Source organism: Haemaphysalis longicornis, unplaced genomic scaffold (assembly GCF_048455015.1).
Source record: "Haemaphysalis longicornis isolate Haplotype H1 unplaced genomic scaffold, Haemaphysalis longicornis Haplotype H1 scaffold_3, whole genome shotgun sequence".
Classification (NCBI taxonomy): Eukaryota; Metazoa; Arthropoda; class Arachnida; order Ixodida; family Ixodidae; genus Haemaphysalis; species Haemaphysalis longicornis.
In genome coordinates, this window is record NW_027526335.1 from 113,825,077 (window position 1) to 113,847,957 (window position 22,881).

Consider the following 22,881-nt stretch of genomic DNA (forward strand, 5'->3'; position numbering starts at 1 on the left):
TGCTTCGCCCCTAAAATAAAGGTTGAGAGGTTACGAACTGCGTTCCCCATGTGCATAGCATTCCCCTTATGCGCAGCATATACGGAGTGCAGAATATTTTTGTGCAACTTACTTCCTCTCTCTTGCCATCGCACCGTGCCGCTCGACGGAACATGGTCACATAATTGTATACCAGATACGTACGTATGTATGGTGTGACTACTACGTATGTCACGCGCAGCCATATCTGTAGGACCGCAGACGCTTAAGACTTGGCACACTGCTGAGGGTACAGCCGGTAAAACGCTTGTCTATAACAGCTATTTCAACTTCAACCAGCTACATCCGAAAACTGCCGAAACATACTCGTTCCAAACATGTCGGAGGCAAAAGCGAAGGGCTAAGACTTCAGAATTCCGCAGTAGTTTTATTCAAATCCCGCTCCGGCGGGGCAGGATAGGGCTGAGAGTACGAACACTGTGTTATAGACAAGCCTTTTACCGGCTGTACGTGCCGCCTGACGCGCCTTTCTGTGATGATCTCAAAAATTTCTCCCAAGACTAAATGCCAAACAATAGCACGGTGCAACAACCATTATGTCTAGAACACCTAGCTTGTTTAGGGATTTCATAAACGCCGAAAGCCTTTTCGCTTCTCTCTAGATGAAGGCGTTTTTTAAAAGAGAGAACGCACTGCAGGAAAGCCAGCTTTCTCTGACGATGACATGGGCGCTCGGAGGAATTATGGACTTTTTTTAGTTTAACCATGCTGTAAAAAAAGTTGACACCCCCCTTCCCACGAGGCCCTTCTATGGACGTGTTCCCTGCCTTGGAAAAAGTTCTGCGGACGCCCATGGACGATGATGATGACGATGATGATGATGATGATGACTGTGGGTGCAGGGAAAGATGGTTGAAACGCGAAGCTTTCTCTGGTCGAAAGCAAATGCCGTGAAAGTCTAAAGTCGAAGTCCAAAACCAAAATCTTACGCCCAAAAACACACTGCAAGTAAGCCAACTTACACAACCCGTTTCCACAAACGAACATCAAGCGCAAGGGCACAGTCTGACTTTATCCCTTGCCAATTCCCCCGAGTGGGTACGTGCCAAACATTGCAAGGGCGTCATCACCATTATCAAAGTCCAAACTCGGACAACAACGAATGATTCCCTCACGAGATTTGACTTTGATTCGACACGGTTTGCGGCGGAAGAAAGCTTATCGTTGCAACCATATCTTTGTCGCTACATGGAGGAGCTTTGAATTTCTTTCTGTGTTTTTAATTTTCTCCGTGGCTCACAGGCCCGTCCTTTTATTTCTGCTTCAGGTGCAGAACAAATATTCCTGGAGGAGTATCTTTCTGTAGGAGGGTCTGGCGTAACTTGCTGAGGCGGTAGGCAAACTATTATATTTATTTCCCTTTCTCCGTATTCATCCGCAGGGCTGGATCGACAACATTAACGGTCCCACAGGATTACTGGTTGCTGTGAGTATTATTCGGACCTCCTATTTCTCAAAGCGACGGAGGAACGAAATTCTCTCTTTTTTTTTTTTTTTGTCGGGAGCAAGGCTCGGCATCTGGCGGTTAGAAAATCGATTTGCGTGCAAGTGCTCTATCAATAATTTGACATAGCTTGCTTTAATGTAGGCTGCGCACTTTAGGTCCTGCGACGACTGTCAATTGCGAACGCAGCTCCAATCGAAAAACGCGGCCCCATAGCGACAGCTCCCGAAAAAGAAAGTATTGAACCGGAGCGTTGACGCACTCCTTCGAGATGGCGCCACCATACCGTTTTAGCTTCGAGTCCTTCGAATGCTCCGGACCGCAGGCACTTGTCGCGGTGGTTTTTTTCGGGTGGACCATGGAGGAAAGAAACGTTCGTTCACCCGTGCCTAGACCAATGTTTCTAGCCGTCGTCCCGGCAGTACGTTGTTAATTAAGCCGGCTGTCTTCTCTCTCCATGCTGAAAACAAATTGGCGCAGCTTGCACGAGTGGTGCAAGGTTGGAGAAACAGCAGAGCTCGCGTCCCCCCTTCCCTTCGTCTGAAACCCGGCCGTTTCACCTTACATGGATTTCCCAACTTGCCGCTGAAAGTTCTCCCATGACTGGCAGGCCCGGATCGTTTTGTCCGCAGCCTTTCACATCTCTCCCAATGCGTAGCGCGCTAGCACGCGCTAGAACCGGCGGGGAAACCGGCTTTGCGGACTCGGCGGCTGTTAGCGCGAACTCGGCGTCTGTGCTTCCCACTTCAGGCGCGAAGGCACGTGAAGTTGCGAGTAGAAGAGCACGCAAGAGATCACGCCACGAACGCTGGGTAGAGTGTTCTCGAAGGTCGAGTTGGACGATGCCGTGCGCTCGGTATTTTTTTGCGAACGCCACCGGACCAAGCTCATGCTTAATTAAACATTTCTGCTGTTAGAAACGGGTTCCAGCGGGACGAGTTCCGTTCTTCTGAAAAGTGGTTATTAGCATTACACTGAAGAAGGGCCGAATTCGCTCTAGAGGCGACTTTTCACAGAGCTCGTTCCGATAGGGCCCGTTTTTTTCAGCTGGGGGACAGAAAAATCGAGGTGCTAGTCATACCGGGCTACTAAACTCCGGCCTGCTTGTGGGGTCCCAACCAATCTGACTCCATAAAGGAGCTTGCAGCGGGCGTCGCTTTCTCGGTGTAGGCTCCTTAATGGTATTAAAGGGACACTGAAGTGAATTTGTCAAGCTCCCGTTTTTGCTTGCACTGTGTAGACTGGCTCAAATTAACACACTATTCATCGTTTATCCGGTTGACAAATCGGTAATTATTATACAAAGCGCGAAAGAAGAAAAACTACTATGCGCGGTTTGCGGCGGCCGCACCAACTAAAGGCTGTGACGTCAGGAGGGGGGGGCACCGTGATTGGACGATGCCCAAGGTTAGCAATCAAAAGTTCCGGTTTCGGTTTCGGTTCTGTAAAACAACATGCTTGACATCTGATGGCGTTGTTGGATGGGCATTCTCGATTTCTCAATTATCGCCGTACCGCGCTTCTGCCATGTTGTCGGCTGTCAAATATCTAAGATAAACCTCCAGGGCGGCTTGGAATCGTAGAAATCACTAGACGAGGCCTACGCAGTGGATGAACGCCCTCCGCGTCACCGCAGACTCTCAAATGCCATGCGCTTTTCCCGCATATTCGAAGCTTGCCTCACTCCTGTCTGTTCGTAAAAAGCTAGTTCGCACCAGGCCAAGGGTGTGCTGATTCAGGCCTGGGCCCACTGCCCGCAAGCAGTCGGTGCTTGTGGCAACAGCAGGCCAACGAGAACTCGCTAGCGCGTCATTGTCAGTATGCGGGCGTTATGCGATCTCACTCGTGGAGCAGTGAACGTTACGGCCCAAAAATGGTGAACTCAGTTCAGAAAACATCGGCCGCATACGAAAAAGCAACTTACAAAAAAAAAAAAAAAAATACATGTACCCTCGGGGATTTGAACTTGCGACTTTCAAAACAAATTCCAGCGCCTAAGGACCGCTAGGCCACGAGCCGGCACTGGCCGGTTTGGCTATATAAGGTTTATAATGTATGACCGGTTTACACATTTTAAGCATTTTAAGTACTTTATGTGACTATTTGTTGTATATCACTCCTGCAGTAAGTGTCCCCCAAACTTCCACAATATCTCACGTCTAGCAATTGCATTTCTTTGACGGAAAAGCGTTCGCAGATGTGCGGTCGTGCTGCTGACCGCTGTGCTTGTTTACCCAGCGCAAAAAGTGCTTCCTGCTCCCTAGTTTTGCGCTGTACGGTAAAAGTTTCAGGTGATTTTATTTTCTTAGTACCTATATTGACTTCGCTGACTTTTCTCCCGCCTTCATTGCCTTAGATTTTCCTACTAGCGTAAAGGTCAGCGAAGCGTCGCATGTGCACTTATGCAGCGCTTGTGTGGAGCGACCCGGACTCTGAGTTTGACACAGTGTACAAACTAACAAAGTAAGGAAAGGCACATTCTTTCATTCACAAAGGTGTTGTGGCTTAGTTTCAATTGAGCGAGCGAATAGCGACGACCCCGTCGGCGGCCGCGGACGAAACGCTGGGCCGACTGACTCGATCGGTAGGTCGGATGGTCGGCGAACCGTGCAGTAGCGCAGCCATTTTCCAGCTCATCTCCTGCTGACGTCACACGAAAACGCCACAGAAAATGGGCGAGCGTAAAGAGAGGAGGACAGCATTTTCGAATTGATTTTTCTACTAAATAAATTCGCGTAAACGCGGCCAGAGTGGTCGAAACAATGCCTACGGACTCCGAACTACAATTTGCGCTAGTAATCCCGCAATGTTTACAAATCACTTCAGTGTCCCTTTAACTGGCGCGGTGGCAGCAGCATAATATGATTCATGGAGAAGGGCGACTAGAGGTGCGAATGCTACGAGAGTTGCAGGCAAGTAAACTGTGCATGCATTCCGAGAATGGTCTACTAATGGGTAAGCATTCTTACGCACTTGCCTTCATTGCGGAATTTTCGTAGTCAGATTTGGCTATAAGTAGACGAATACGTTTTTATTGTTTTATGGTGTTCCTTTGTTTCTTTTTGCCAGTGATGCACATTTACACTATTATGGAGATTAAGTGCCTCAACATCGCAAACTACGCATTTTTGAGCAGCTGCGAGCCGTAGTACACAGTTGGTGCTTGTAAAGACGATAGTGTCTGTCTTTCTGTCTGTCTGTCTTTTAGAAAAAGTTTGTTTGACAATACGCACAAAGCGTTGCACCCCAAACACACGAAACAGAACATTCACGTACAGTGCCTGAAGGTGTTTGGTCCCTCGGTTCAGCCAACCGGCCACAACTTAAAAGAATTCTTGAGCGAGGAGTTCATATAGCAAAAACCTTGCCGAACAACTAAATCTGAAAACATAGTGTAGGCGTGTCACATTGTACAACAAAAAAGAAAACATTCGAAATATTTGAGGCAATACATCAACGCACAACTGTTACTCGCAATATTCTTTTAATTGAAAATAATTGTGTGCTAGATATTTGCTACAGCAAAAAACAAAAAACAAAAAAACAAGCGTTGAAAACAATATTCTGACTCAAAAATAAAAAAAGAGCTCGCGCGAGCTTGGACCTCATGTACAGTGGGAAGTGTGATTACCGCCGGTGGGCTCCTATGGCCACCGCCGTCGCCGCCTTTCATGCATCCGCGAGATGGCGCTAGCGGTCGTTTACACGTCGATCTGAGCGCGCGATACATGGCCGCAAGCGCGTTTTGCGATCTTTTCGTTCTAAATTTTAATCGCGATTCGTCAGAGTTATGCTAGATGTGGTGCTGAAATTTTGTCTGGGATAAGCCGTTGCCTTTAGAGTCACTGTTTTGTGCTTGGTTGCACGACGGGTAATAAATGCATGGTTCCAGAAGTTGCTTTTCGGGGTGTCGGAAGGCGAGTAAACACGGCTCAAGTGGCAGGGCAACACACCTCGAGCCAACAAGCCGCTCGAGCATTTCGATCCGCAGTTAGCGTCGCGCGTCAATTTGAACGCAACACCCAAGGTAAAATGCTGCGCTGGTGCACCATCTCACCTTGAATGTTGTGCATGCCGTTTCTCCAGCCGGATGCCAGCCCAACGATCTTCCCAAACGTGCCACATTGCCTCTCAAAGCCAGTGACCAAGAAGAGAAAACAAGGGAAGGTTGGAAAAACAAATAAAGTGGCGCCTCCACAAAAATATGCCGCGAATATGGAAGGGTTGTCACTGGACGAATTAAACGACGCCCCCGCGCATATTGCCGCCAACTCTCTAGATTACCGAAATGTCATTATTCCAAGTCAGGCTACATTTTTAGAACATTTATTTCACCGCAGGGCATAAATGAAAGGGTTCGGTTAAATTAGGATGAGGAATTGAAGAGTAATTAGGTGAATATAAAATCTTAGTGCTTTCTCTGAAAAACTGTGAGCGGTGAGGATTTGTCAAACTGCCTTTCTGCTTATTGTTTCTCGTAATTATAAATGGAGAAGTATGCGAAACGAAACATTTATTGTTCTCATTATTACTTACATAACAATTAGCAGGTGTCAATTAAGCGTCACCATTGGTTTTATCATTTCTTCAATTACGTATCGTAATATGAATTTCTTCATTCTTCAGGCAAACCTATTTATAAAACAAATTGAATTTAAAGGGGTTTCTTTTGGTCTTGTCAATTATGCTTTGCTAATATGATTTTATTCAATCAAACCTTTTATGCTTGTCAAATATTTTGTGTTTTAGTTAATTACTGTCTCAAAAAAACGAAACGAGCACGAAACTAATATGTGTTTTCTTCGCTGAATGCAGCCACAACCGACAGTATGGAAAGTACAGTGATTGATAAAACATTCAGCCGTTGCTGTAACATTTCGATAACTACACCCGGTTTCATTAAATTGTAATCGGCATAGAAAACTGTCCAATAAATTGTGCAGAAATGGAAATATTCAGTGACCCAAGGTGACTATCCATGCGAAAGAATTCAATAATCTAATTGCAACTTCCCTTTCACGGACCGCTTTTTGTTTGGGGGCTGTGCCTGCGCCTTCACATTTGTGCGCGAAAAGCGACTGTAATGAAGCGAAACTCAGAAGTTTCCCGGCTGGCCGCTCGCGCGAGAGCATTTCAAGACGGCATATATTTCGAGACAAATAACGTGTTCTGTAATAGGAAGTGTATATTATTATATAGTTGGTGCAATTGTGAAATAATCTGAGGTAAAAAAATGCGCCGCAAACCACGGAGCTTGTCGGACTGCAACTGACGCGGCTTTGACCGGCACGTCGGGCGACGTGAAAACGAGCGTCAGCGCCACCGCGCGGTTGCATCCAAGAAGCGCACGCGAGCCGCGGCGCCTTCGTCACACTTTCCTATTCTAGCCACTGTACCTCATGGCAGTGTTCCATGTTCAACAGTAACAAAAGGTTCTGCCAGATGGCGCGAGTAACAAAAGTTCTGCAGATACAAAAGTTCTGCAAATAACAAAAGTTCAACAGTAACAAAAGGTTCTGCTAGATGGCGCGACCGCGAAAAAAAGAATGGTCTTTGAGAACCTTCTCCGTGTTTGTCGTGGGAGCAGCGAAACGGGAGAGGCAGAGCATGAGATGTGGAAGGGGGATAGAAGAGAGGCCTTTACGTGTAGGGGCGACAGAAGACTATCGCCTTTCAACGACATTTGCAGCAAAGTAAGCAGATACGCGGCCAATGTTTTTACGCTTTTTAAGTGCGAATGCACTTTATAAGCGACCCCAAACCATCCACCGCCGGCGTCGGCGGCGGCGGCGGCGGCGGCGGCGTCCGCAGTGCTCCTCTATATTTAAAAAAGAAACAGCATCCGGCGCCAGGTTTCGATCCGAGGACTTTGCGGCCGCAGCGCGACGCTCTACCGACCAAGCCACGGACACGACGCTGATATCAGTGTTAGTGACGCGCCTTATATCTTTAACGCATTCAAACTACGTCGTCAGCGGCGTGAGTTGGCGACTCAGCGGCGTTATAGCGGCTTGATAACTGCGTGGTGTACACGTGATACTACAAACCCGATGGAAGAGACGGAAGAGAAGGCGGCGAGGCGGTGGGCTGCGGGGGCCGAGCGCAAGCGCCGCAAGCGGGCCGACAACCGTGCATTCGCACTTTCACATTCTCCCCCTCGGGGAAATGCGGGAGAATTTTTTATTCAAGTTTCGATTAGCTCCTTCGGAACTGTTTAACTTTTTCTTCATCGCGTGAGGCGAGTGTAATAGGATACATATTTTTGATTTCGTTAGTTCATTTGTACTGCATTTTATTTTTTACTTGCCGTTTTTTTTTACATTTCCTTCCACCAGCTTTGTTACACTGTGTGGCTGCTGGGCCGGGTGCCCACCAAAGGATGCTTACGCATTAAAAGCTTAGTCTGCGATTATGCGTGTATACATGCACACGAGAAACCAGGCACTCGGTGCGTTGCCGCATTATCTTTAGCCATCGGTGTTAGTTTCATGTTTTGAAGTTTCCCAAGCGCGTTCGTTATTGTGAGTTGCGAGTTGCGTAATTTCCTTTGTTCACATCTTGTCCATCTCTCTCGCATCCCAAAGTCCGGCAAGGGTCTGCTCCGTTCCATGGTGGGGGACACGGAGAAGGCGGCCGACTTCGTTCCCGTCGACGTGGTCATCAACACTATGATCCTCGTCGCCTGGCACACGGCCGTGCAGAGGTGGGACTCGTCTTTTGTCGCACAAGCTTCCCGTAGACCAGCCAAGACGAGCCATTCCTGCTAACCATGCGTTGCAACGCAGGCAATCGCGTGGCATAAATGTCAGAGCTTTGGATTCTTGGCAACTACATGCTGGACTGTTGATGTTTATATACCTTAAAGGGACTCTGCAACACTTTTGATAAACGCTTTCCCTCTTTCCTTCGCGTTTGGAAGCACTGCGAAAGCTAGTTATCACCAGCACGGCACTGCGTGATTTTCTCGTCGCAGCAGATACGTCTTCCGTTCCTACTTTGATTTTGCGGCGATTTTTTTTCAAGTGGATACCGAATGCGTTCATTGCTGCAACTGAAGGAAAGCCGGCCAACAGCCGCTACACGGCTTTAATGACGTCATTCAAGTGCTCGAAAAACGCAAAGACGGGGAAAGAGAAAAATCTTCTGAGCAATTTTCAAAGTTATGTGATGGGCGTAGTGCAGCAATTTTTGGCTGAGGTAGTAGTTTCTGACCCCCTATTCTAAGTATTGAATAGGTTCGATGACTTACGTTCTGAAAGCATTTAATGTTTACAAAAAAGGTTGAAAATAGTGTTTGAGGGTCTCTTTAAATCAAAATATACAGAGCAATGCAGTCGCCCTCAAGAGTGCCGTATATATTTGGACATTTTTAGTGTGAACTAGATCGGAAGCTGTACCCGTCTTTTAGTTGGCCTGCTCTCAACATTTTGGCACACCGTGCGAAGGAAGTTCTTGTTTCGGCTTTAAAGAGCTTACCGCAATTCTTGTGTTGGATTCTCACTGTTCGCACGCCACATTTAAGTACTTTCACTACACATTATGCAGAAGTTGCGCTTCACAGCGCAAGATATGAGATTGCTGTTAGCTTTTAGTTATGTATATTGTATTTTGTAAGGGTGATAGGAGGCACTGTACAGCGTGTAACTACCATAGCATGTCTCCTTTTTTCGCGCGTTTGTCCCAGCAGTCAAACTCCCTACTAGACATCGCCTGATGATGCATATCGTGTTCTGCTTTGCACGGGGACCTCTTGTCCGCAACAACCCGTAGGGTATTTCCTCCCGTTCCGCCCTAGCAAGCATTGTTGAATATGGTTGTCGCCACGAAGATAGCTCCAGGGAGATCTCCAGCGATGGCTGTGGGGGTGTCACCATCGCTGCCTTCTGGACTTCCTCCGGGAAACAGGTGCCAACTTGTACCTTTAGAACTTTACGCCAAAGGGCATACTATCGCAATTTAAAAAAAAAAAGCACACTCCAAGAGACGTTAGACACAATTTTTGGGTACTGGATGCTCAGTGAGCACCAGGGTATAAAAAATCTGTAGCTTTGTAACCGCGTATCGGTGGGTGCACAAAGTCAACTAAGCACATAGACGCCTGTCTCAGTGCAAATCACTCAAATGGTCACTTTCCGTAATATGCGTAGTTACAAAACGGCAACAACAAGGAAGGAAGGGCAGAATCTTAACCCACGCGTATTTCGCTCGGTCTTGTTGAGGTACAGGTGCTGGTTGTGTGTCCGTAATGGTGTATTCAACTCCACCGGTCTTCTGCGCGCGCATGCGCGCAGGCCGGACACTGTGCCGGTATACCACGTGGCCTCTGGGACCCTGCGGAGGCTGACGTGGGGAGACATCGAGAGGATCGCCTACGGGTTACTCCTGTGGCACCCGATGCCAAACCCCGTGCGTCATCCGGGCGGGGGGTTCAAGAAGAGCCGCCTGCTCAACTCGCTCTCCATGTTCTTCGAGCACCGCTGCCCCGCCCTGATCTTTGACGCTTACCTCTGGATGTCCGGAAGGAAGCCCAAGTGAGTGGAACGGTGGAAGGCCGCCGATGCGCGGAGAACGATGCGTTTTGCCATAACGGTTTTAGAAGTGAGCCGATTTCAACTTTGAAATGTCTGTCTGAAGCTGATAAAAAAAAAAAAAACTGTGGTTGATTCCTCTGGCATACGAATCGGCAAAACACGAAAGTGAAATGTGCAGCGAAATCTGCAGCTGAGCTTGACTTACGGGTAGGCGGCTGTCTTGTGGGTGTGCTTGGCGAGCGGCGTCCTGCTGGCGGGTCGCTTCGGCAAAGGTGTACTGGCGTCATTTACGTGACGGATATGACGTCAGTGAAATCTTGGGGTATCGCGGCATAAAACACTTTCGTGTTAAAATATAAAACCCAAAACCGAACAACCCTAAGTATAACGTATTCTTTAGTTCTAAAGGTTGCTTCCCCGTAAGAAGACCCTGTATGCAGGGGTGCTCCCTTTAAATGCCGCTGGCTTCATTGTACTGGCGTCACTTCCATGACGGAGATGACGTCAGCAAAATCTTCGTGTATCCGGGAATAAAACACTGTCGTGTTAAAAAAATCTTTGAAATTCATGAGTGGTGGGTTAACGAGATAACTTCCGCGGGTAATTAAGATTACGGAGTACGTCCGGATGCGCCGATCGGTAGCAATACGTCACACCATGTTAAGCCCTGGTAAAGCCGACCTGGATACTGAAAAACGCAGCGTTAGGTGTAGGACGAGGACCGACAAAACCGAAAAGATGGCAGTTGGAGCGCCATCTTGCAGAAAAAATTCTCCCGCATTTCCCCGAGGGGGAGAATGTGAAAGTGCGAATGCACGGTTGTCGGCCCGCTTGCGGCGCTTGCGCTCGGCCCCCGCAGCCCACCGCCTCGCCGCCTTCTCTTCCGTCTCTTCCATCGGGTTTGTAGTATCACGTGTACACCACGCAGTTATCAAGCCGCTATAACGCCGCTGAGTCGCCAACTCACGCCGCTGACGACGTAGTTTGAATGCGTTAAAGATATAAGGCGCGTCACTAACACTGATATCAGCGTCGTGTCCGTGGCTTGGTCGGTAGAGCGTCGCGCTGCGGCCGCAAAGTCCTCGGATCGAAACCTGGCGCCGGATGCTGTTTCTTTTTTAAATATAGAGGAGCACTGCGGACGCCGCCGCCGCCGCCGCCGCCGCCGACGCCGGCGGTGGATGGTTTGGGGTCGCTTATAAAGTGCATTCGCACTTAAAAGTTTTTTTTTGTAACTTAGGGCATGCGATGTCGCATCTCAGTTAGCTCGTTTCTCGTCCTGTATTTAGCTCTAGCGTGTTTCAGCGTGCATCACCGCCGTCCACCACGTGTATCCGTCATAAAACTGATCTCCGTGCCTGCCCTGGTCGCGTCCTCGCAGGATGTCTCGCCTGTTCAACAAGCTGTACAAGGTCATGGTCTCGCTCGAATACTTCACGACGCACGAGTGGCGCTTCAACTGCGGCAACCTTCTGGCTCTCCTTCAGGAAGTCTCGCCCGCCGACAGGAAGGTATATGGGCGCTTGCTGTTTTTCACATCTCTCCGCCTCGTCTCCGTCATAGCAAACTTAAGATTAGTATCGTAAGTATATAACGGCCATTTAAACAGAGCCAGAAACGGTCCTGCCTTTTGCCGCGGTGCCTACGCAAGACAGAAAGCGAGTAAAGTTAGACTTACAAAAAAAAAAAAAGTGAGACGTGATTTATTAGCGAAGCTTGTCGTGTGACTGTGGTTGAACGTTTATAGACTTTCGTGCCACTTCTCATTAGAGAGTACGGTCACCGTCATTCATCGCCTAAAAGACAACGCTGGGTCATCTAGGTCAATTAGTGAGGAGCAGAATGACGTTCGGAGCTCCACGGTTTTTATTATTTTTTTTGTCTACGCTGATGACGGTCACGAAAGATACTGATAGAGGTAGCTCTAATAACTTCGCTGTAAAATATCTATGCCTGTGAAGAAGAAGAAGAAACACATCTATTTGGGAGCAGATTTAGTTGACGATGGTCCAGACATTCAGGTGTATATTTACGCGGATGATATTGCTTTTTTCACTTCAGACAGGGATATACACACGTTGTATCGGCGTATGCGGTCGTATTTAAGCGTCTTAGAGGCTTGGCTGGAAGGCCTTCGCTTGACCCTAAATGTGAACAAATGTGCTCTGCTTCCAAATGTGAACAAATGTGCTCTGCTTCCATTTCCAGTGAGCGGCCAAGTCTTCATATCTCTTAGTTGCCGGCAACAGGACATTCCTCAGGTCAATTCCTTAAAATATCTGGGTATTTTGTACGAATATACCCTCAATTGGCGTCCACACATAGATTACATTACTACCAAAGGGGCTCGGGCCGTGTCATTCTTGAGAGGGCTAAGTCACAAAAGATTGGGCATGCGTCGTGACACCCTACTAATGATTTACAAAATGTACGTCCGACCAATTCTAGAATTTGGATGTGTGCTATTCTCCGGGAGTCCCCACTACAAACTTCGCCCGTTGATAATGCTCGAAAGACAAGCTCTACGTTTATGTCTGGGTCTTCCCCGTTATGTACCAATTAAAATTTTATACATGGAAGCCCGTATTCCTCAATTAGTCTCACGCATGGATGCCCTCACCGTAGATGCCTTTTTACGAGTCATGGAATCGCCCATATCCAGGCCACAAACTGCCTTCGTTACATGGCCTTCATTGTTCTTCGGTAGTTCATGGCCGTGGTTCAAACATCCACAGGCGGTCTTTGTACAATCTCTGCTTGGCCCATTAAATGTGGCCCTCTTGTCGGCTCCAGTACTTGACAGAGTGTCGCACTTAGATATTTCTTTTGATGAAATCTTTCCCTCTAACGCGAAATTACTCCCTCTGAACCTTTTAACAGGCCTCCTACAGGATCATCTGAACGGTTTCCCATTCCACGCCATTGTTGCAACCGATGCTTCTGTCCGGGAGGAGAGGGCAGGCGTAGGTATTTTTTCTCCCGGTCTAGATTGGGCCTTTTCCCTCCGGCTGCCTAACTTTACTACATCTTTCCACGCAGAATTTCTCGCAATAGTCTTGGCCCTTCGTAAGCTTGGTTCCTCGAAACGACAGGCAATAATTCTCACGGATTCATTTTCTGTTTGTTCTGCCCTTACTTCTTCAACTTCATCCCCCCTACGTCGAGTCCTTGCTTCTTTAGCGCCTTCCTCCCTTCGTGAACTTCGTTTGGTCTGGGTACCTGGACATGCAGGTATCTGGCTTAACGAATCGGCGGATGCTCTGGCGGGAATGGCATTGGGCGGTCCAGTAGTGGAGGTTCTGCCGCCCATTTCCCTCATAACTTCGGCTCGCTTCCGTAGGCAGTGCTTACTCCAAAGTCTGCCTGATTCTACCTACGACGACTCGGAGCTCGAGCACCTCCGGTACTCATGGAAGTGCAGCATAAGCCAGCCGCGAGCTTGTGAAGTAACCCTCACTAGCTTTCGCTGTCGCGTTCCAAATTTAAATTATTACTTGCACCGCTCTAATCTGGCCCCGTCGCCGTTATGCGCCTTTTGCAAAGAACCAGAAACAATCGACCATTTCTTCTTCTCCTGCCGACGGTTCTCCTCGATAAGACGAAGATACCTAGAAAGTACATGCAGCCGGCTAAACCTCCCGCTGTCTGCTACAGTCATTTTGTCATTCGGGGCGAAGGAACTGGGATTCTGCCACGGGGATCTCTGCAGTGCGTTGCACTTATTCATCCTGGAATCAGGCCGTCTGCCGTGCTAGACAGCATTTAGCTTAACTGGATTTTCTTGTCAAGAATATGTGCACCAAGCTTACTGCTTCGTCTGTACCACTTTCTTCGTGTTTCTTACTTCCAATTTTCATTAAATGGTGTTCGTTTTTACCTTTTTTTTCTTTCTTTCTCTAATCTCCTTACTTTTATTTCTCTACTCATCTACTGCTAATCTATCCTAATAATTAAAATTTTTTCTTTCCCTTCAAAACTTACCTAATTTCTTTCGGTAAGGCGCCCATTTCCTGGCCAATCCCCCTGAGTGGGTACGCGCCATTTCACTGGAACCACCACCACCACCACGATGGCGGCCGCCGTTTTCCGCGGCCGCCCGGGCGACCAGTGAAGCTTGAGCCTCCTGGTCTGGGCAGCGCAACGCCTCCTCCCACTGCTCACACGTGGTTATTTTTGGATATGAATCTCTCGGGTACCCCACATAAGGTGCTGAAGGGTGCCGAGGGACTGGCAGGCTGTACAGTTAGGCGAAAGGTATACGGCTGGCTGAATTAGGTGTAATTTAGCGGGATTGGGAAATGTGCTTGGTTGCAAAAAACGCCATGTGTGTTCTTATTGGATGGTGAGTTTTGTGTGTGCCGGAAGTAGACACGGTGAGAGAGGCGGTAATGGGTGGTAATTTCGTTGTACGTTATCCGGTCTCTAGCGGGGGAACGTGCTGGGCTCGGCTCGGATGGTGAGTTCTCGAGCCATACTGTGGGCAGCTTCATTCCCCTCCAGGCCAGCATGCGCCGGAGCCCAGATGATTTCTACGGGGGACGTTGGGGGTGCTTGTTCGAGAATGTTGAGTGCCTGAGGCGAAATAAAGCCGGAGGCGAAATTTTGAACTGCCGTTTTAGAATCGGTGATGATTGTGGAGGGGTTCGGCTTTTGCGTTAGCGCTAATGCTACCGCCGCCTCTTCCGCTGTGGCTGGGTTGGTGGTGCGGATGGTCAGGTAGTTGCGCTGCACTTGATTGGAAGGGCAATGAGAGACGATTGAGAAGGCACCATGCCGCCGATATTCGGCTGCGTCGACGTAATGGACGTCATGTTTGTCGCGGTATTTTTTATGCAGTGCTTGTGCGCGTTGCGAACGCCTGTGGTGTTGGATTGTGGGTGCATGTTTCTGGGTATAGGCTTGATAATTAAGTTAGAATGGATGTCGTGAGGGAGTGTGGTTTTGTCTTCTGGGGGGTCTAGAGGGGAGATTCGTAACCTCTGGAGAATATGAGCGCCAGTGGTAGTTTTTGAGAGCCTGGTGATTTGATTGACGAGATGAGCCTCAATGAGTTCTTCCGCGGTGTTATGCACACCTAGAGCTTCGAATTTGGCAGTGGAAGTGCTGAGGGGCAGTTGTAGCGCTGCTTTACAGGCTTTTCTGAGCATTAGGTTGACTCTATTAAGCTCTGTTATAGATGAGTTTAGATATGGAAGGGAGTAGGTCAGCCTGCTAAAGGAGCCATGAAGACAAAATAAAAGTTTGTTTTATTCGAAAGATTTCGTGTTTTATAGCGTCCCCAGCGCTTGAGCGGCAGCAAATAATGCCGTATTCACTGAGAAATTAATCAATTTAGGTTAAAATTTTGATTCTCCTGCCAAATGGTGTGTTTTGATGACGTATACAATGAAGTCATAACGGCGCGTATACAAACGAAGTTCCACTGCGCCATTCGGCTCTGCAGCCTTGCTCGCCGTCAAACCTCCCAGGTGGCGCTAGCATACTCAGCACTCCGCCATTGCTTTGTTTTTGACCGTATTTACACCTGGCTTGTTTTTGTTACGGTAGAAAGTAATCGCATCGTGAAACATGGGGTATGTTTGACAAAAAGGGTCACGTAATGCAACGTCGCTTACGCCAATCGGCCAGCGTCTAACTTATTTATCAAGCCTATACCCAGAAACATGCACCCACAATTCAACACCAAACTCCAAAGCGTCGGACTGCTGTGCAGCTGAAACAAGCATAGTGCGCCCAGTAACAACAGCAGTGCGCATCGGCACTTCTATGTTTACGTGTATTTTCGTAACTTTTGTTGTTTACCGCACCATTCTTACTGCTGAAAAATGGATATGCATTGCATTTAGGCGCCAATAGCTCGTTCGACAAGCTTATAAGCTCTCCCTAAATTGCGTTTGCTCTTGCCGGCTTCATCCAATCGCACAGCTGCGCTCATATGACATCATAGGTTCTGTTGCGGGAAATGAGCTAGTCGGTCAGATGGCCATTCCCCTTTTCCCAAATTATATAGCTTTTTTGAGCGAAGAGTACGTTAAAAGTGGCGTCATTATGATTCTAACGAGGCAACCTTTCGAATGAACCAAACTTGTGTTTTGTCTTCATGGCTCCTTTAAGAACGCACCCTGCCATCGCCTTATCTTGTAGCTATAGCTCGCCTGTTATTGCCACCTATTGTGGTGCTGTCAGCCGCCACCGCGTGAAATACTGCAGACATAGTGTTTCGATTGCGCTCCCAAGTTTTTACGAATGAATAGAAACTGTAAAGTTGTTCTAATCTGGGCTAGTTGATACATTTCTTGGTGGAAGGGTCGTCAAACATTGACAAAAAAAAAAAAAAAAAAAACGGAGGACAAGGAAAACAGAACACGCTGCGCTGGCTGACAACTAAAACGTGAGTGGTCGGCCAGCGGCGTGGCATGTTTTCTTGTCCTCCGTTTTTTCGTCAATGTTCTAACTGCTTTTTCCCATGAATAGAAACCGCGCGCCAAATCTAACAAGAGTCGCGTTCTGCCCGAGTTTTAATGAGGCTCGTGTCTTGCGTGGTGGTGAGATTTCATTTACCTTAGTCGGAGTGCCCGAATGAAAAAAAATACGGAAGAAGCGGACCCATTTTAACGATACAAAAGCGGATCCGGTAGCCACTAATTTTACAGACGACGTTTCACACACCCCCAAAAGTTCTGACGATGTCGGTCTCATATTGAGGTGTACACCAACAAATGTGATTATTCTGCAGTCCCAAGCCCAGTTAATAACATAAACAGGTTGCTAGTCGGGGCTATGTTCCGAGTTGACGTTTTTGTTCCGATTACAATCTCCAGCTATCATCACTTTTGCTTTATTATAAAGTTAGTTTCTGTCTCCTTCGGCATGTTGCCGCCCATTAGCAAGCGCGCAAACAAACACTCACGAACGCCTCGCGTTTAAAGACACGTGGCTAAATACACGGGAACCTACCCATACACAGCTCGGCTGTAATAAATTGGCGCAGCTTGCACTGCTGGTGCAAGGTTGGAGAAACAGCAGAGCAGGCGGCCCCTCTTCTTTCGTCGGAGACCCGGCTGTTGCACCGCACATTTATTTCGAAACTTGCCTCTAGAAGTTCTCCATGACTGGCAGGTCCGGATCCTTTCGTCCGCAGGCTTTCACATCTCTCCCAAAGTGGACCGCGTTAGCTCGCGGTAGAACCAGCGGCCATATCCAAAGTGAACGCACGCACTATGAACCCAACGGAAATCCTGTGCGTCCGGAATGCCATCACAGCTCATTCGGATAGACGCCGGTTTCATAACGCTAGGGGCCTAGATTCAAATCCGACCACGGGAGGCGTTTTTTTTTTTAAGCAAGGCTTTACTAATCTCGTCCAGCGGGTTCGCCGTCGCTGAGGATGTGACCTTCGTCTGACCTGCGCCGCGCGTGACAAGCCGGGCCGAGGTCCCTCGTCACCGGCGTTCGCTAGCCGCCCGGCGCACCCGCCAGTGCAGGTTTGGCGCATGTGCTGTCCGCAGCTGGTTCGCTACCTGGCCACGTGACTCGCGGCGTGCATGCAAGCCTGGCCATGGATGAGAGCGGTGCCGTGCTGTCTTCTCTGAGCATTGCGCGGAAGGGAGGCTTTGATCTGTCAGCGGAAACCGGCGTCTGACCACCCCTAGGATGTCGCCGGGCGAGCTGCTTCATTGGAGGAAGGCCCGCGCGCTGAAGCTAGCGTCGGAGACTGAGGAAGAGCGAGCCGTTCGGCACGGAAATCGCCGGAAGCGGGACCACAACCGTAGACAAAGGCAGGCTTTGTACGAATAGTATAATAATTGAGGCTAAATAAAAGGTTAAACAAGTGAAACCAAGACCTAACCAGGATAAGCCAAGCTTTCGCTTTGCATGTCCAGGGTAAGTGCCATGCTCTGCCCTTACGAAGGCACAATCTGACCGACTGGAGACATTACACCGCGAAAGCCTGAGAATAATTACTGGTTTACCTCGGCACACCCGCGCCGAAGAACTCTACCGCTATTCACAGCTGCCCCCACTCCGCGCTGTTATAATGGAGAGGGTCGAAGGCCACAACAGGAGACGCGCAGCCAACCGCGCGGTGCAGCTTGTGCAAAACTTGGCTTCCGGTCAGAGCGACTTGCTTTCCCCGGAACTTCCGCCTGTTCGAGCCCCTTGGGAAGATGTCTTGGTTAGTGTGCCAAAGCCTCTTTCTCGCCTGCGTGGCCGTAACTATAACCAGCATGAGCGAGCAGCCTCTACTGCACGCGCTGACCTCCAAGCCGGCGCCATCTTTACTACAGCGGCCCTAAATAATACAACACTGTGCGCTTCATTGTGGTGTATTGACGGCCAAATGCGCATGTCCCGCACGATTCAGTTTCTTCGCCCGTCAAGCCTGTGCCATGAGCGCCTCGAGGCAGTTCTAGCTGCGGAGCACATTGAGACAACTTACGGCGCCGGTGACAACCACTAATTTACAAAATTCACGGACAGCCACGAAGTTCTCGATCGACTTGGCCAAACCCCATACGTCGGAAACACTTGCGATCTCATCAAGACCATTTGTCGCAGACTGCGGGGCACACGCAATATAGTCGTTAGATTAGACTGGGTCCCGGGACACGCAGGCGGGATCGGCAGCGAGACCGCTTACGCGTGCGCCAGCGAGCACTTTGAACTCCGCACCAACCCGGCGTTACGCACAATACCACCCCGACCCCACAGAAGCAAAGGCTGCAGCCAGGCACGCGTCCAAGCAGTCACTGCGGAATTTGGTTCCACCACACCCCGCTCCCCTGCCCTTTGGATTGCCCCGGGGCGCACAGGTGCTTGTGCACAAGGCACGGGCTGATGCCGCGCTCACCGATGATGAGTTGGCCAAGTGGCGTGCCTATGTGCCAAAACGTCACCAGCATGGCGTCGAGGATCATCAACCTATGGACGCAGTTGCCTACGCCTCCTGCTCCACAGGAGCCACACCCACTGAACGCCACATGTTGTGGCGGTGTCCCGGCCTTCAAAGTGTCTCCCGCCCGGCGTCCAGCGCGGCCTGTGGACTGGACAACGCCGCTGCAACCCGCCAGTACACGGCAGACGCTACTTTCTCTGTGGGAATTCGCGCGCTCCTCAGGCGTCGACCGCCGAATGTAACCTTTAAATCCCCCCCCCCCCCCCCCCCCCCCCCACGTTCGTTTTGTCCCAAAGCCTTCCGACGTGTCCACCTTATGTGATAAAGTTTTGTTGTGTTATGTTTCTTTCAGTTGGCAGCACGTTATTGTTCCCCGCCCCTACTAAGCCCGTACCCGTCGGGCCTGTGGGGTGGCCCAGTGGTTACATTGCCGGTTTCACAGCGTAAGGGTTCTGGGCTCGATTCCCGGGACGAATCGCCCGCTGGCTCCTTGCCTCCTCCCCACTTTCCCTCACACTTCGAGGTTTTAGGTGCGGAGTACCTTAGGACCTCCCAATGTCCGTCCACGTCCATCCGTGCGCACACCACCATCAAGTGAAAATCAAGCGAAATTCGATTTGAGCCGTGAGTTGCAGTTTCATTTAGGGAATAATCAAGGTGCAACTCACGGCTCAAATCGAATGACGGTCGGGGCGCAAATCGGATGTCACTCGGGGCGCAACTTGGATGTCATTTCGAGTCCCCGTACTCCGCACCCTCGCCATCATCCATGGTGTGGAGATGCTGCCATTTTTGGTGCGACGGACGGACAATGCTGGGCCTAAACAGCTCCGCCGTTAATAAATACGTCCTTTCGCTCCCGCGCAGACGTTCTGCGCCGATCTTCGGCTACTGGACTGGCGCACCTACTTCAAGGACTACGTGGTGGGAACCCGGAAGTTTGTCCTTAAGGAGGACCCTTCCACCGTTCCCGAAAGTCGAAAGGCGCTCCGCAGGTGAGCTTCGAGTGGCGCTTTTATAACCCCACGCAAAGAGCACCCTTACCAATTCTCGTTTTACTATCAGGAATCTCTTACGATGCCTGTTGTGGTCTCATTCTTTCGCGCGCTTTTAAGTGTCAGGGGGACGTCGCGGGTGACACCGTCATGTTAAGCACTTATAATTCGCTCCCAGGTAAAGTTGCAGTTACAACCAATAACTTTTTCTCCAAGAGTTTCAGCAGCTAAGTTTACGTCATTAAAATTACATTGTCGCTTCAATGACAGTGGCGTTATGCTGTGTTCGGACTGCTGACGAAACAGGCACGTTGCAAGCTTGGAGACGTTCGAAATGGGTTTCATATACGTAGTTCGGTTGGGTGAGATATTGAAGGGCGCGATTGTTCGCAAATGTTACGGAAGTTGAGAATGCAGTCTGAGCAGGGAATTGCATGCACCCAATATTTTCTCAGTGGACTTAGAAGGCTGCTAAAAATTGGACGGCGACCACCCAGTGAGTCGCGATTATCAGGGTCAGCTGATTTCTGTGCAACACCCATTTAACTTATTGGTCGATACCGCGTCCACAAAAACGGCCATGGCGATGACCATTCTGAGTGAAGAATGACGCGATATATCCTATAACTTACCGGTAACAGTGACGCTGTTGAAAAAGAGCGGTAGGCTTCTTTTGCAAGACAGCCGCCGCACAAGGAGCTGCGGTAGAGAGGCGTGCAACGTGGGGATGGAATCAACTTCTGAGTTATTCATCTATGACTGCGACCACGGGAATTTTTTTTTTTTTCACGCACATTCTTTCGTTCGAATTTTTTCTGCCTAAAGTGAACAGCGCTCAACAAGGCTGGTCGCAAATAATGCGCGCGCGCGAGAGAGAGAGAGGAGAGAGAGAGAGAGAGAGAGAGAGAGAGAGAGAGAGAGAGAGAGAGAGAGAGAGAGAGAGAGAGAGAGAGAGAGAGAGAGAGGCTCTTTATTAAAGGAAATGCAGATAGGTTTGCCAACATGCTTACGTCGACATGCTAGTCTGCAGCAGTGGCGGTCCCAAGGGGGGGGGGGGGCGAAGGGGGTGATCGCCCCCCCCCCCCCCCCCAGAAATGTCATCAGCTTCTCATTTTTTTGTTTTTGAAGCATTCCACTTGCGCGAGGATAAATCCCACTTGTGCGAGTCCACAAACGTGCTGCCACCGTCAGAAATGCGGGCTCCAGCCAGCCGTTGCACCGTTTAAGTGACGCCAAAAACCACTGTGTCGCTGAGTGATTTGTGCGTAAGCGGGTTACACCGCATACGCGCACACGCCTGCATGGTTATCATCACCTATGCAGAACTAGCGCAAGGAGGGGAGCGGTTCTTTATTCGCACCCCCCCCCCCCCCCCCCAAAAAAAAAAAAAATCGCCCCCTTCAGAACCAATCTCTGGGACCGCTGCTGGTCTGCAGGAACGGGAATGGGGAAAAGATAGATGAGTAGTAAAAAGAGGAGTAGTAGGTGAAAGGAGAAAAAAAAAAAAAAAACTCCCACCTCCCCTCGCGGGAGCCCCTGTGTAGATGCGACGCATAGGGGGTCCACGTTGCAGCGTTGGACAGCGGAGGAGCGGCGCAGGCACCGCGTTTTATAGCGCGCATAACGTTGAGGGGACTGCGTAAGCCGGTCCCAGTCGATGACGACGTTGGCGTACTTGTAAAGTGGCGTGGACTCTAGGTGTTTGAGCCAAGCGTGGATGTTGCTTCGCCGGAGAACGGCACACCGGTTATATGCGCAGCGCGCCCGAAGGAGAGGAAACCGCGGAAGAGAGAGTACTGCACATGCGCCGGCCCCAGCGCGTCTGCCGCGGCTATGACGCAACGTGCCGCGGCTATGACGCAACACAATCCAACAAAGTCCACTTTAATCCAATCCAATCCAATCCAATCCAAATCCAATCCAAGCCAACCCAATCGAATCGAATCCAATCCAATGCCCCTCGCGAGAGAGTGTTCGGTATCGGAGAGGAGAGGGGGTGAGCGGCGGAGAGCGCAGCTGGCGCGGCGAGGAGAATGAGGGAGGGGCGGACAACGCCGACAACGACGACGACGCCGGAGGGACAAGGCGAGTGAATCAGATGCTCTGCATCTAAAAAGAGATAGGTTCATATAGAGGGACATGTGATGTAGCGAAGACCGCCTGCATAAGGGGGGCTATAAAGTATCAGCGACGCCAATATCGCCAAGATAGTCAAATAACGCATCCAGGACTTTCCGCTGAGATGGGGGAGAATGCCATGGCCCATTGATTTGATTGTAGGGTTTAACGCGCCGACGCAACGTAGGCGATGAGGCGCGCCGTAGTGGACGGCTCCGGATTAATTTCGACCACCGGGGGATCTTTAACGTGCACCGAAAAGTCGTACAAACGGGCGTTTTTGCTTTTCGCCTTCACCAGAAAAGCGGCCGCCGCGGCCGGGAATCGAACCCGCGACCTCGTGCTCAGCAGCGTGCCATGGTCCAAGTAGCAGGCTCAGCGTAATTGGTCCAGGGTGAAGACATGTCATCTTCTGCTGTAACCGGCTCTTTGCGTCAGTGTAGGCGGAGCACTCGAGGAGGACATGCTCAGCGTTTTCGGGGGCGCCACAGTTGTCGCAATATTGGCTTGGACTTTGGCCTATGCGATGTAAGTAGGCATTAGTGAACGCCGCATTGAGTCGCAGCCTATGAAATAGCGTTTCCCGCCGGCGAGGTAGTCGTTCTGGCAGCCTCAGTCTTATCTGTGGGTCAATTGAGTATAGAAAATCGTGATGATGTTCCGGAAGGGACCATCAGCGGTCTCTTTTTGCTAGAGATAGTGCCTTGGTCATATTTGAGGCATTATTTTTTGTAAAGAAAATCTTTATTTTGTTTTTCATTTATAGGCCCCCGCGTGCAGCCTGCGCGAGACTGCAAACGACTGCAAACACTATGACCAGTATATAGTCGCTCGTTTTCGATTGCGTCACCAACCAAC

At 49.7% G+C, this 22,881-nt stretch overlaps 1 protein-coding gene across 1 annotated transcript in view; it reads left to right on the forward strand.

Annotated features, from left to right (window-relative positions):
* Positions 1–22,881, forward strand: part of LOC144175023 (fatty acyl-CoA reductase 1-like) — a 42,330-nt gene that overhangs the window by 14,723 nt on the left and 4,726 nt on the right. Inside the window, exons 7-11 of the mRNA XM_077704038.1 lie at positions 1,421–1,465; positions 8,068–8,186; positions 9,775–10,014; positions 11,396–11,525; positions 19,778–19,905. Coding sequence (XP_077560164.1) covers positions 1,421–1,465; positions 8,068–8,186; positions 9,775–10,014; positions 11,396–11,525; positions 19,778–19,905 — 662 coding nt within the window. The remainder of the gene's footprint in view (positions 1–1,420; positions 1,466–8,067; positions 8,187–9,774; positions 10,015–11,395; positions 11,526–19,777; positions 19,906–22,881) is intronic.